This window comes from Fonsecaea monophora (assembly GCF_001642475.1).
Source record: "Fonsecaea monophora strain CBS 269.37 chromosome Unknown Scaff22, whole genome shotgun sequence".
Taxonomy (NCBI): Eukaryota; Fungi; Ascomycota; class Eurotiomycetes; order Chaetothyriales; family Herpotrichiellaceae; genus Fonsecaea; species Fonsecaea monophora.
In genome coordinates, this window is record NW_019173953.1 from 93,117 (window position 1) to 107,846 (window position 14,730).

Genomic DNA, 14,730 nt, shown 5'->3' on the forward strand with positions numbered 1-14,730 from the left:
CGCCTGTCATGAGAGGGTCAATATCTCTCTCGATTCCTTTTGTTTCGAGGTTTCCTCCTCCTTAAACACCGCTAAAAGAGTAAGTTACAGTGTGGGTGTGGTGTTCTCGACTCGCCAGGATGTTTCTCTTACCACAAAGCTATCTGTCTCTGGGAGCGATTGCCCTTGTTGTATACTCCGCCGGCTGGATCATCTATACGACGTACTTCCACCCCTTGCGACACATTCCTGGACCGTTCTTCGCGCGCGTCAGTCGGGCTTGGATCACATGGCACATACTCCGGGGTGACATGGAACACGAGCAGCGGAGGCTGCACGCGGCGTACGGGCCTTTTGTGAGAATCGCACCGGACGAGGTGGCATGCTCGGACCCCAGGGCAATCCCCGTCATCTACCCCATGAAGGCGGCGCTTCCCAAGAGCGACTTCTACACCATGTGGCAGAACCCAAACATCGGGAACTTCCCGGACCACTTCAGCCAGCGCGACGAAAAGGTGCACGCCGAGCGGAGGAGGATCGTCAGCCACGTCTACTCCCTGAGCAATATCCTCCGCTCGGAGCCGTACATCGACCACTGCTCAGAGGTGTTTATGGAGAGGATGGGCGCGTACGCGGACGCCGACGAGGTGGTGGACCTGGGGGAGTGGCTTCAAATGTGCGTACGCTGGTTGTTCAGCTACTATACACTCAAACCCAAGCGTGGTAAAGAGGGGGGAATAGTCTCATTCTCTAACTGACCGGACTGGCCGATACAGGTACGCATTTGACGTCGTCGGCGAGCTCTTCTTCGGCAAAATGTTCGGCTTCATGAACGAGGGCCACGACCACGAAAACTGGATCGCCTCTCTGGATCTGCTCCTGCCCTTTCTCACCATCACCAGCGTCATCCCCAGCTACCTGCGGACACTCGTGGCCATCTCGGCATTTTTGTTCCCCAAGGTGCGTCAGGCTTTTCAGGCCCTGAACACCCTCGAGGCCGCGGCCAAGAGATGCGTCGTGGAGCGAAAGGAGCTTTTGCAGAATCCCAACGCCGCCGCCGCCGCCGCCGACGACAAAGGCCCGGGGCCGCGCCGCGACCTGCTGGCGCAAATGTTTGCCATTCAGCAGAATAAAGGCGCCGACGTCAATTTTTCGGACAAGGATATGACCAAGGAGTCATATTCTGCCATGTGAGTTTGCACGAGATCTCTCTCTCTCTCCACACCACAGGTATTCTCAGTTTGGAATTGGTGAGAACTGACTCTTCTTCTTGGGGGCCCCAAACCAAAAGATTCGCAGGGTCCGACACGACAGCAATCGCCATGCGAGCGACGCTGTATTTCCTCATGACACATCCCACAATCTACGACCAAGTCGTGTCCGAGATCGACGAGGCGACGGCAAACGGCACCATCCCCACCACCGGCCCGATCGCCTACTCCCAAGCGACCAAGCTGCCGCTGCTGTGCGCGAGCATCAAAGAAGCCATGCGTCTCCATCCGAGCGTGGGCCTGACGCTGCCTCGCGACGTGCCTCCCCAGGGCCTGGTGATAGGCGACACGCCGATCCCCGGGGGCGGCACTCGCATCGGGATGAACGCGGCGGTGGTGCACTACGACCGGTCTGTGTTTGGAGAGGACGCCGACGAGTTTCGACCGGAGCGGTGGCTCGTGGACAGCACGGCCCAGATGGATCGCTGCATGCTCCATTTCGGGGCGGGGACGAGGACGTGTCTTGGGAAGAATGTAAGTCGCCTCGCTCTCGCTCTCGCCTGCCTACCCAGTGTTCTATTTATGCAAACGCAACACCGCCCCACGTGGGAACATTCATGAAGAGGGACAAGATCTTTTCTCAGAAAAGGAGCACACAACAGCTGACCGACTAACTTGTCTCTTTTTTTTTTCGAGAAATCAGATCTCCCTCAGCGAACTGCACAAGCTGATCCCGACTCTCCTGCGCGACTTCAAGCTGGACCGCGCCACCGACGAGCCGTGGAAGACGTACAATTTCTTCTTCACCACGCAGAAAGGCCTGTTGGTACGGTTGCGGCGGCGGACGCCGAAGAGGGCAGAGACCGACACACCAGAGATGGAGGCAGGCGTTGTTCTATAGTTTCTGCGGGCGAGGGTGGGACGTCTCTCTGAGTATAGCTGGAAGTGTTGTAACTACGAAAATTGGAAAAGGATACAGACAGGAGGGGAGGCTATATTATCTGATTTGTCCTAATCTGTCCTGATCTCGACAAGAAGCAGACCATTCGATCCCACAGGATACAGGGACGAGGGACAAAAGGCTCCATGTCTGGTTCTGGTTCAGGAGCAGTGGAGGTGGCTTTCTGGTAGCAGAGCAGAGCACAGAACAATTCTCCTGCGACAGGTATCAAAGTGAAGCGTTCCTTCTTTATTCGTCCCTATCCTATGCTACCTCCAAGGGGTTGAGCGCGAGGGTCATGCGTGAGCCACGAAACTTGAACAATTCGGCCCTGTGTATTCACTCATTAATCGCAATCATGAAGACCACCAGGTCAAGCCAACACTCCCCGATATGGCCAGACGTGATGTTATCCATTTGACGACATACTGGGATCGAGGATGCCATGATGGCCATCCAGGCCCAAACACCTCCATCTCCACTTCCAACTCCAATCCACCATTGATTCGACAGAAACCTCCTTAACCTGCCGAGGAGGCTATGCGTGCATGCATGTATGCACGGTCCTTCTCGCGTAACCTCCGTCCAGGTAGCAAAAGGTGGGGATCCCACCACACCCGAACCGAGCCTAATACACAACCAGCAAGGGAGGGAGAGAACGGTGAGACAATCAACAGGTATCAGGCATCTCTCCCAAGAAATTCGAAAGGGTCCAACTCAGACAGTCATGCGGCATGCCTTGAAAGTAAGTTTCTTCGTCTTATATAATTTATAATTGCGGGATACGGGATGTGGGATGTAGGCCATCGAGCATGAGAGGTGATTTCATGATATGATTTGATATCCCTTTTCTTGAGTACTAGAACACTTGTACCAAGTGACACGTCAGCACAGAAACAAAGCAATACCATCGGGTGATATCTAGTATACACCATACTTGATCAAAAGGCGCACCTCACCATCGAGTGTCTGAGATTCACTTGTCCCGCCAGCTCCAGGGCAAAAAAAAGTGATAAAGAGGATGGACTCGACGACACGAGAGCAGCAACGTAACGCCCGCGCCGACATCACGGCAGTCATGCACCGCTACGCGTCTCTCGCGCGCGAAAACGCCGACTGGGACGCAATGGCCGCGCTGTTTGCCCCGGATGCGCTGTACCGTCTGCCCAACGGGGTCGCCGTGGACCCCAAGCGCATGGTCGAGGTGGTGCAGGGCAACGAAGCCAAATACATCCGCCACCACATCACGACCATCGACATCACCTTTGTGGGCGAGGCTGAGGCGCATTCGGAGGCGTTTTACCTGGCGGTCACGGACCGGGCGAGCCCGGATCACTGGGGCATGTGGAAGGATGTGTTTCGACGGAGGGAGGAGGATCACGTCTGGCTCATCCAGGACCGGACCATCTTTGTCGATGGCGCGGCGCCGGGAGGGTGGTACGCGACGGTTTACGGCATGCCAGGTGCGACTGCTGGTGGTTGAATTAGGGGATGGAGTCCCCTGGAAGAAATCTGTCACTCGGCTGAAAGGGAGGAGACAGTCACGGGCGACAATAATGTGCTCTCTAAGAGCTGTCTACCATTTGTTTGCCTCGAAAATCTGGGACCGAATCCAAGCGAAGAAAGCTGTGGTCTCGAAGTCGCAAGTGCGCGGGGAAGAGGTCTTCGTTGTTTGATAGTGGTAACCCATTAGTCAAAGGATTCTTGTCAAGGATTCATCAGGAAATATTGCGAAACCTTCTGTCATCCGACCATCCTCCTCTTCATGACCTCGAAGCATAATTCGAACCATCGGTAAGTATGTGCGGGTGACGCATTGTGAGCCCGCTGTCAGATCAACAAGATCGGCTGAATTTGACCTCGCATACCACGTGCTTGGTGGCAATCGCTTCGTCTAGCCCAGCCAGCTGGTGTTCTGGATGTCACAATGTCTCGAACGAACTCTCGAGCAGTCGGCACGGAAGTGGTGGGTGACTTTGAGCGCAAAAGGTTGACTTTACTGAGCAGTCGCCAGTAGTGGCAGTGACAGTGGCAACGGCACCAGCGAAAGTCGAGGAACAACAGTCGGTCATCGTCCATATGACCAGCCATGGCTCCATTCAAACCGCATATACTTCAATACTTGGCGCGTCTGTTATGGAAAAACTTGGAGATTCCGCTCGAGTGTCCATCCACAACTTCTCTCTTGCTCTGTGAGTGATCAAAAACATAGAAGGAGAGACACGAGAAGAATGGGCTCTTCAACGACGCAGACGCCAGTTCTTATTGTAGGAGGGGGTCCCACGGGTCTCTTTCTGGCGTTGCGCCTTGCCCGAGCGGGAATCCGGACGGTGGTGTTTGAGCAAGACACCGAGCTCTATCCAAAACCTCGTGCTTTGGGATACTTTGGCCCGTCACAGTTTGCTCTTCAGCACGCAGGAATATGGGAAGAAGTTCGAGACAAAGGCTACCTGCTCAGGGGCCTCTCCTGGAGAAAGACCACTCAACAGATGTCTCCAGACAGCCGAAGCTGGGGTCCCCTGATTGCTTCCTGGGACCTGACCAAAGGATCCGCCTCGAAGGAGGGTGAATGTGGTTACGGCATGACGATACTCGGACAACATCGGTTGAGGGAGATCATCCTGGCCAATCTGACCGCCTCGGGGCTTTCCCACATCTATTTCGGTCACAAAGTAATCGGTGTCAGCCAGGAGGAAAATTCGGAAAATGTGAATGTGACGGTCCTCGACGAGCAAGGTGGCCAGCGTTCCTTTGAGGGATCATATCTGGTGGCGGCCGATGGAGGAAAGTCTACAGTACGCAAACTGCTCGGCTTGTCCCTTGACGGAATCACTTGGCCTCAGGTTCTAGTGGCGACGGACACTTGGGTCGACCTTCCAATGCCCGACGACGGTCCTCCGTTTGTGTATATTGTGGATCCAATTGACTGGGCTCTGTTTAGCCCCATACAAAGGCCGGCTGAGCATGGACCCAGCTATTATCGTATCACTGTGGCCATGTCTCCCGACCAGTGTGAACCAGACGCTCTCGACTGGAATCTGAGACAGAAACTGGAAAGGTTGATTCCTGGCCCGCGACCGGCCAAGTATGAGGTGATACGGTCGCAGAGGTACGATACTCATCAGCGAATTGTCCCATCCATGCTCTCTGGGAGATGTATGCTGATCGGTGATGCGGCGCATCTGAACAATGTACGTTGGTCTCCCATGTTCTATCTCTCTCTTTATAACTTCCTCCCGACGGAACGTCTCCGTGAGAGAAGTGCTGATGAGTTGAATGCAGCCCTGGGGCGGATTGGGTCTCAGCACGGGCCTGCTTGACGCGGACTCCCTGGCCGACGCCCTAGCACTCGTCCTTAGTGAAGGTGTATCGACATCAATACTTCGACGCTGGGCCGATGCGCGAAGAGAAGTGTTTCTGAAACTTGTCAGCCCGATCTCTTCGGCAAACAAGCTTCGCTGTCATGAGACTGATCCAGACAATCCCAACACTGATCCTTTCTTTGAGATGCTCAGAAAGGAGGATAATGAGCAGGAGTTGGCGGCTTTGGTGTCGGACATGTCAGAGATGGCTACCGATGTGTCGCAGTTCATCGAGGTTCAAAGTGAGTCTGCAGGGAGATCTGTCTGATGGAGATGGAAATATCAATAGAGAAACAAGCATTTGGCAAGTTTGAGCCTTGTGCCAGCATGGCAAGCTAGAATTACGCGTTTTCGAAGAGTCGATTCTCGGTGCTGACCAGTCAATGATTTCTGAAAAATGCGCACCCACATGTTTGAATCCTCAGTTTCGATTCTGCCTCGCTCTTCACTTCAACCACCTCCTCGATGTCAATGATTCGCTTGTGTTCGCTTAAAATGTCCTCATTCGAGAAATTTCACTTTCCAAAGTCTCGCAGCCGATTTGTCCCAGCCTCGTATCCGCGGTCTAGAACCGAAGAGCCCGAGCGGCTGAACACATCCCGTGGAAACGTTTCCTGGTGACCGCAGCCTCAACCTCAGCCTTAGGGACGGTCTGACCATGTCTCGTCCTTTGCAGTCTCATTGTGACGGAATCCCGCTATGTCTCCAATGTAGGCCAGCGATCAAACCGCTCTCACAGTCGAGCTGTTGCACTGTCCACAATGCTCTGTGAAATCTGCGATCAGATCCCATTCGGAGAGTTACCATCAGAAGAGCAAGACGCTTTACCGCATCATGCCAGCCTCGACGCCTTAGAGGCCTCGAAAGAGTCATGCGCGATATGCAGGCTCATCTGGTGGGCGGCAGGCTGCTCCTTGGTGGATATTGGTGGCATGGTGGCATTCAGACCTGGCGTGGAATACCCTTCAGGCCGCAGAATTATGACACGAGAGACCGAAAGCAATTATAGCTCCCTAGGAAGTTTACGTGCCATGGAGAATGGCGCATCCATGTTTGACAATTCCGGCCCAGAACCTGACCTCCGCGAACCTGCCTTTTTGGATCCTCGCGAGCGCTTTCCAGCTGAGGAGGAGAGCAGTGGCAAGATTCGACCATGGCTCTTTGGCAGCTGGTACAAGTCCCCCTTCAAAGATCGACCGCTTCAGTTGATAGGTCTCGGTGTGAGGCTGGGCACAGGACCTAGTGTGGAAGAAGCTGAGGGCAATAGCAACGAGGATGTTCGCATGAGAGGGACATTCCTCAGGATCCGTACAGACGACGGTACCATATTCCCCTACAAGACGACTAATACTGTTCTAATTTCCTACCAAGATGCCGACCTGGCTATAACAGTCCCAGGCAGGCTTCGAACGAATCATCAAGGTTCTGCGATCGCTCTACAGCGAATCAAGACGTGGTTGAAAGATTGCAATGCCGGCCACGACTGCAATCGAAGTCATTCCTGTTCAGACAAACCGTCGTCCCCACCATTACCGACTCGAGTCCTCGACGTCAATGGTCCAGGAGATACTATTCGGCTCGTGGAGACCAGTGGCCGACACGGACACTACGTAGCCCTCAGCCATTGCTGGGGGCTCTCGCACCGCATTACAACAACAAAGAAGACATTTGCAGACCACTGCAAAGGTATCTCGCTCGATGGGTTACCGGCAACTTTCCAACAAGCTGTCACCATTACTCGCGAGCTTGGGGTTCCCTTTCTGTGGATTGATTCCCTATGCATCATACAGGATGACGATGTAAGTCTCTTTCGTGTCTGTTAGAATATCCAGATCTCTACTTCCCACCTCTCCTTTGCCTTGGGCAATCCTAGGTACACTCACCTTCAATACATGTTTTCATCGCTTACGACTTGCTAGCTTGACTGGGAAATGGAGGCTTCCAGGATGGGCATTGTCTACTTTGCTTCTTACCTGACACTGTCAGCTATGAGCTCAGCAGATGACTCCTCTGGTTGCTTTCGCGATGGGTCGAAGCCACTGGAAGTGACCTACTCCAGACCGTACATCTCCGTCGATACTCTGTCCACAGGAAGACGATGCATACCGCTTGCGGCGCCTCTGGTGGTAGACTATACAGGTGATGGGGTTGTCTGCAGGACATTCAATAACATGTTCGGCATGCGTGGTACCCAGAAATCTCGAGTGTACATCACGCCGGAGTGGATGCCATCATCTCTGAAACAGAAACCAAGGATATATGTTGTTGGAAGCTTTGGGGCAACGGTCCAGCCATTGAAGCACGAGCCGTTGAACAAGCGCGGATGGACACTTCAGGAGCGACTGCTTTCTCCGCGAATATTGCACTTTGGAACCGAGGAGCTCTACTGGGAATGTGAGCAATATGTGCTGGCCGAGGATGGTGCCCTTTTGCGTAGAGAGTTTCCAACGTTATCGAGGGTTGTCAAGTCAATCCCAGGCTCGAATTCCGTTGCTGACGGTTCTGTCTCTAAATCCGGATCGGACGACAAAGAAAGCAATGCAACCACCTGGCCCAATGTCTGGCTAAGTCTGGTTGAAGAATACACTTCTCGCAACCTGACACGAGACAACGACAAGCTGCCTGCTCTGTCCGGTATTGCGAACACTGTGGGCACTCTGACAGGGGACGACTACCTCGCTGGTCTCTGGCGCAACGATCTTCTCCAACACCTTTGCTGGTCAATAGAGACGTTCGAACCAACTCATCAGTGTAGTGACCCTGCACACGACGCGGCAATGCCTCCCCCGACCAAGTCAGAGGTGAGGTATCCGCCGAAATATCGCGCACCATCTTGGTCTTGGGCCAGCCTGGACGGCAAAGTGAATTTCCATCCTCTGAATAGAAAGAATCTGAGGGCTCGGTGTATCTGCGCACATGTTGATATTGCGGGGAAAGATCGATACGGCAGGGTCAAGAAAGGCTGGATCACCTTGGAGGTAAGGTCTCGCCACTGACATCTTTTGTGAATTCCCCCTTTTCGCGCTCGACCACGTTGAACTGTCTCCAACTATCGTCCATGAGCCCTAATAAAGATCCATACAGGCCCCGCTATACCTCCTCCAAGCCGCCAAATCGGATGCAAAATATCGCAAACTCCACCCAATGTCGACCGAAGTGGACATCCTTGTTGCCGGCGACACCAAGATAGCAGCAGTGCATGGCCGCGGCTCCGCAACCTTTGACGACAAGCCTCATTTCCCCAGTTTCGCCCTCATGATCGACGGTCAGCGAGGCATAGTCCTCAAGGCTAGAGAGCCTTGGGAGTTTGTCAGGATTGGGACAGTTATGTATGGGCCCATGCAAAGAGCCGGGAGGGCCGCTGATGGTAATAACACTGTGGAGGATAACGAGTCTGCCGAGCTTGTGAATGGTGGAGGCTACTCGGCAGCGGAAATCACTGCACTATCGATAGCAAAGGGGATGGCGCAGAAGATCACCATCTATTGAGTCGGTTGGCCAGGTCGTATGCGGTGGTCGCGCAGAGCCAGCAACAACAGCTGAGTCGAAGAGATGAGATGGTAGTGGCGCACACGAGCGATATTAATCTAATGTATAATGCTCTCCAGTAATCTACTCAGGCTTCGACGTGTTTTGTATTGGGCCGGGAAGGCACCAGTCTGATTTATAACTCCAGTCCCTTTCCTTGCCTCTCACAGTACGCCAACTTCTTTATTAACTACAGATTGTGAGAGTCCAAGCTTATTCCTGGCCGTAGGATCCTCAGTTCACTCTAGAGAGACATGGCGGAGAGCTTGAGCGAGGGAGCCGTATGAAAACTGGGCCAGCAAAGGAAATTTACGGCCTTCGTTGAATTTTCTGCAGGGCTGCAACCTTTCTCCGCGCGCATTCAGTCTTCGCAAGCATTGTGCAATCACATTGATCGGGTGGATGCATGATCGTGGACCTCCGAGCCAGCAGCGGCGCAAAACCGCACACTTCGTGCAAGATTCTGATCATGGTGCTCAGCACAGAACAGGTGTGCAATGCGAGGTGGAAAGATGACCTGGTCAATGTCTCCCTCACTTCCTCTCGCACTTCCCACTCCCATGCTTCGAAAAGCATCGCTCACCAGTCAACCGAGTACCTACGCAGGGCAGCGCCGCGAGGGCCGCTCGTCGAATTGTGACATGCAACCTTCAGGCCGACCAAGATCGCCGCCTCCTTCTCACGCCAAACCCTTCAAAATCCTGTTATTGAAGACATACCCACAAGCGAAATGTGGCTTCGAGCCCGTCACCTCCCAGATTCTGTCACAATCACTTGTATACCACACCGCAGCACACACAATGCAGGGGTCGACTCAAAGAGGAGGTGGACAAGAACCAGGCGTCTCCCGAAAGAAGACAATTTCAAGATCATTTTGATTCCCTTGGGACAATATCGACGAACACCACCGAACATGCCTCCGTCGAATTCCCCGAAGCGCGCCAATAACAAGCCATGGCCACGCCATGGCCTCAACAATCCCCAGCGAACGGTGGTCAGCAAAGATCTAGCGAACAGCGGCTCTAGTTGACGTCTTTTCCCTGCAAAGTGGGGGAGCATTCGGCATCCTTCCTCCCCAGTAATCCCAGAATAAGAAGCCAGTCACAATCAAGAAGGCGGACTGCGGTTGGAGTCAATCTCTGCGAAGCTTGGAGCATGTGGTGGCGGCCCTTTGCTACGGAGTAGCACTCGGTACACATGTTTTGAGGCCCATGTGTTTCAGGGGCAGCCGAGAAATCCGAGCCCAAGAAACCCACAAGTGACGAGATTACAGGACCGGGCACGAACTTGGGGGAGCAATCAAGCCAAACAGTCCGGCAGCAACCTTCGAGTACTCTGGGATCGTGAGAAAACCGATGAGGACGTCGTCGGTCTTTGACTCTACTTTGCGCGGTACTTTCCGACTGAAATAAGATCAATCCTCCTTCATCAGTGCGAGGTCTCTTAGGGGGATATCTACAGCTCGCGCGGACAAAAGATCAATGGGGTTTTCTAACACAGAGCCATCCCACCTGTCGGAAGATTTCTGACATGCGACAGGGCGCCACGCGAGAGACTAGGGCGAACCTGAAGCACGCCAGGCCCATAGGTTCCAAGCACCCGTTAGACGGCTGCATCTGTGAGTGGCTCCCTCAAACCTCCGCTCTCCATCTTTTCCCTGACCCTGTCCACTGCGTTTCCATCACCCTCAGGTCTGCAACGGCAGTCGTTCGAGGGATGGTCTCAAGCTTGGTGCCGCCCTCTTAAAGACCCCCGTCGTCAATAATCTCACTGCGCCACAGCCGACCTGGCTGAAAGAAACAATGCTGATTCGGCTATCGAAAAAAGGTCGCATTGACGGCCACCAACGATCGCTGTACCTGCATGCCACCTCATCCATGCAAGTCATGCTCTATCCCGGTCTGTTCTGTGTCCCCTTCTGCAACCTCGTGTCGGGGTGAGCTTCTTTGCCCATTCCCCAGTCCCTGTCTTTGCTGGGCAAACAGTGGCACGGCGGTTGGTCGTTCAAATTTTTGTTGCAGTTTGTGCGTCGGATTTCGTCTTTGCTCTCTCCTACCTACCCACCAAACCCCCAGCCTGGAAACACAACGGACATCGTCAATCATAGTAAGAGTTGCAGGCGACAGACCGCCCGGGCGTGTCACGATGCTCACCTTGTAACTGTTTCATGGTGCCCTGGGTCCCAAACTTTGCTGGGGCGAGTTGCAAGGTCACCCGCCTCTCAAGCATTCCTTTTACAGTCACTCATTTGTCCCTGTTTTGATCGGTTTCTTTTTCCCTACTGGCTGGTCCGGAACTTTGAACATGCCGACGAGGTGGTTATCCATTCGCAAACGAAATCCTCTTCTTCACAACGCGTCGACCGCTGAACCGACTGCGAAGCAGCAGGACTTTGATTTTGCCTTTGGGGATTCATCTTCGACCGGCCAGAGTGCTGCAGGCAGCGTTGGGCCCAGGCTGGTTCAGATCCGTCCAACGACATCCGGTGGCCCAACCGGGAAGCGGAAACTGCGTGTCGAGGTCCCTTCCATCCGACCGCTGACATCAGAGAATCACCGACCCTCGCCTCTGCAGAACGTGAATGGTGTATCGAAGTCAGAAGACAGCTTGATAGGCCTGGCTTTTGGCAGTCCTAGTCACCCTCCCGCATTCTTCTGTGTTCCTCCCGAACAGTCCGGCGTTTTCGATCAAAGTCCTGTCCTCCGCCAGCATCAGGAAACCTCAAGCAATACCGCTCAGATGAACTCTAAGAGATGGAGGAAGCTAGGGACGCTATTCAGATCTCGACAAGCCGCTATCAGACGAGATGAGGTCCCTTCAGGCCCGACGATAGGCCTTCCGACCGGTTTCGTGGTTTTGGACAAAGACACAGCCTCCGAGACAACGAAAGCTGATGGAGATAAGCTGCGAACGACGCAACCAGAGCATCCCAGACGTGATGCACCGCCACCCCCAGTCGAGAAGGATCAAAGATCCTTGACTGCGAAGACGACGGACTTAGTCATTCAGAAGCCTGAAGACGACTCAATCTCAAGACCGTCAACTGCGACCGCGACCGATTCTGGGTCTGTAAGAGAGCCGTATACACGGCCGCCTCTACCGAAGCTCGAACTGGATATTCCTTTCAATCTTCCCGCGGCCAAGCGCTCTTCCTCACTTCTTGCAAGACGAAGTAAGGCGCTGGACAGTCTTAAATCCTTCGACGATAGTCGGCCAACAACGAAGGGAACCGGTAATGGTGAACACGACGACCACAAAGGTCCTGAATCAGAACCTTCCACACCACTGATGCCACCGAGACGACTGACGACGCCAACTATGACGAGGTCGCCGGCAGCAAGCAAATATTCGCTCTTTCCAACCACTTCCCCTGCCCCTGTGAAGATCGTCGGTCGAGTCCCCGACTCAGGTTATGATTACCTGCCACCTACTCAATTACGAAGATCAGCCACTTCCCCAGCCCGCCTGTCTCCTATGCAAGACCACTTCTCCGTGCCAAAGCCACAACCTCTCAATCCGATCAAGATTGCTTCTCCGAACGATCAGACAATCAACAGCCCTGAAGATAATACGGCGTCGACGGATCGCGAGCCGCCTTGGAGCTCTGCTCACTCGCTCCAATCGTCTGTTTCTTCCGCAACCACGGTCGACGAAATCTTCTTCGATATCAAGTCATTTCGAGATTCCAAGGGCGTAGAGGACGGCCATTTCGTCATGACCAGACCTGATTCGGTCCAAGTAGAGCTTGCTCGGACACGGTCGAAACGGGCACCTCCCCCCAGCCACTTGCGGCACGTGGAAGCTTCAGCAACAGGCGCAAGTGGTGTCTCTGAGCGGCACACCCCGATTCCACCAGAGCCGCCGGCAGCATCTAGCGGTGGCCTTTCTGCATGGACGACGAAGCACACGTCGGTCAACACGGCCTACTTCGACGAAGCAATTGCTGCAGTGGAGAGACTAACAGCACCCACGGGCAGTGCCACCTCTGCCGCTGAGAAAATCCCCAGCGTCCCTACGCTCACGATTGCAAACCATGACGAAAAATCGAATCAACCGCCTCCAATCGTTACCGTCCAGTATCAATGGTCGTCCGACCATCAGTCTCGACTGGGCAGCAAGACTCACGAAGAAGTTGGCCGTCTGATCCCTTCGCCCGTGGTTGAAATAAAGGAAGATGACTCTCCTAGATCGAACGCATCGACCGTGAAGGTTGCGAGATCACCATCAGTCCAGCAATCGCAAGCGCCGAAGAGTGTACCTCCTCGCGTGGCCGCGGTCAAGCGCGTGGATCGCCCCATTGACGACTCGCCCACAATTCCACAAGGCCCTCCCAGCCCAAAGAGAACAGCAAAGTCGACGACAACATCACCAGCGGACGACAAGCCGCCCCCAGTCCCGAAAAAGGACGCCAAGTTCATCCCTCTCTCGAAATACGCGGCAAAGAGCACTGTGACGGCCATTGAACAACGTTCGGGTGTCATCCCATCGAGACCTGTGCGTGCTAATACGGAAGACCTGGCTCTGCGGTCGGCGGTTCCTAGGGCGTCAAAAGAACGATCTGCGACGTTGCCTTCATCGCTGCAGCCCCATTCCCATGACGCGATGCAGAAATCGTCGCTACGTGGTCTCGAAAAGACCGTCCCTCCCCGATCTAATCCGGTCGCCTCGAATCCAGTGACTGCAGAAGTCGCAGTTGCGCGGACTGTCTCGCTTTCTCGGAAGCAGTCCGCGCGCATCCACGTCCCTGGACCCAGGCTCGCTGCACGACGCGCCGAAGCCCAGGCCCAAGCTCAGGCACAGGCCCAAACATCATCGCAATCGCATCTCCGAACTGGCTCTGCACAGAAAAACCATGCGCGCAATCCATCGACCACGTCTCAGAGATCGAACAAATCACAACGCTCATTCCTTGGGGGCGGACACCGGCACAAACGCACCGCGTCTTCGGCTAAGTCAGCCTCGCGCGGCTCCAAAGACCTCTCCGGCGCCAAGAACACTCTTAAGGTCACCAAGCCGCAGCCAGACGGCAAGGCTGGGTCCACGTTTGGCAAGTTGCTGTGGAGCAAGGAGTCGGAAAAGCAGCTCATCAAGGAGGCGCGCAAGTGGGAGATTCTCGAGAAGAAGAGCTACAGTCCAATCGTGGTACCAGCCGCGCGAGGACACCGGCCTGGAGTCAGTGTCGGTGTTGTTCTAGAGAATGTGTGATTTCTTTCGAGTCTCCGTGTCTTCTTTACACTTTCGATTCTTGTCTATATATATACATTTTTGACATCTCTCCTTTGTCCTCGTTTTTATTTTGGCAGGGAGGGGGTTTTTCATGCATGAACTAGCGCCAGCAAGCGTTGAATGGGGCATCTTTTCCGTCGGTCTATCTATCTACCATGGCGGTAGTGCATATCTATCAACCCACATCAACTTATACCAATACACACATGTGTGTGTGCCGAGCATCATCCACCGGTATGATGCGCGTTGAGAGCGGGTATCTAGGCGTTTTGTATATTTTACCTGCATTGCATATATGCTCATGGCAGGGCAAGGCAAGGCAAGGCAAGGCAAGGCAAGGCAACGCTGCCCTGGCTGGGCAGGGCTGAACTGGACTGGAACTGGGCTGGGATGGGCGCATCCTCGCGAAGGGGATTCGAATGGTTATCCCAAGTCCGAGCCGCAACTGGAGGGGCGAAGTGCGGAGGGCGGGGCACTTGATATG

The 14,730-nt window shown here is 54.2% G+C and overlaps 4 protein-coding genes across 4 annotated transcripts; all 4 read left to right on the forward strand.

Annotated features, from left to right (window-relative positions):
• Positions 1 to 119: 119 nt before the first annotated feature.
• Positions 120 to 2,091, forward strand: AYO21_04089 (hypothetical protein; the record flags this gene model as incomplete). The annotated part of the gene is made up of 5 exons (XM_022654062.1): positions 120 to 655; positions 756 to 1,169; positions 1,210 to 1,229; positions 1,279 to 1,724; positions 1,894 to 2,091. 5 exons carry the CDS (start codon positions 120 to 122, stop codon positions 2,089 to 2,091), a joined length of 1,614 nt encoding a protein of 537 aa, XP_022513577.1.
• A 1,060-nt stretch (positions 2,092 to 3,151) lies between these two features.
• On the forward strand, positions 3,152 to 3,613 carry AYO21_04090 (hypothetical protein; the record flags this gene model as incomplete). The annotated part of the gene is made up of 1 exon (XM_022654063.1): positions 3,152 to 3,613. The coding sequence occupies one exon, from the start codon at positions 3,152 to 3,154 to the stop codon at positions 3,611 to 3,613; it is 462 nt and encodes a 153-aa protein (XP_022513578.1).
• Positions 3,614 to 4,361: 748 nt separating this feature from the next.
• On the forward strand, positions 4,362 to 8,981 carry AYO21_04091 (hypothetical protein; the record flags this gene model as incomplete). The annotated part of the gene is made up of 5 exons (XM_022654064.1): positions 4,362 to 5,321; positions 5,413 to 5,734; positions 6,207 to 7,291; positions 7,412 to 8,470; positions 8,577 to 8,981. The coding sequence occupies 5 exons, from the start codon at positions 4,362 to 4,364 to the stop codon at positions 8,979 to 8,981; spliced, it is 3,831 nt and encodes a 1,276-aa protein (XP_022513579.1).
• Positions 8,982 to 11,324: 2,343 nt separating this feature from the next.
• On the forward strand, positions 11,325 to 14,225 carry AYO21_04092 (hypothetical protein; the record flags this gene model as incomplete). The annotated part of the gene is made up of 1 exon (XM_022654065.1): positions 11,325 to 14,225. The coding sequence occupies one exon, from the start codon at positions 11,325 to 11,327 to the stop codon at positions 14,223 to 14,225; it is 2,901 nt and encodes a 966-aa protein (XP_022513580.1).
• Between the last annotated feature and the right edge of the window lie 505 nt (positions 14,226 to 14,730).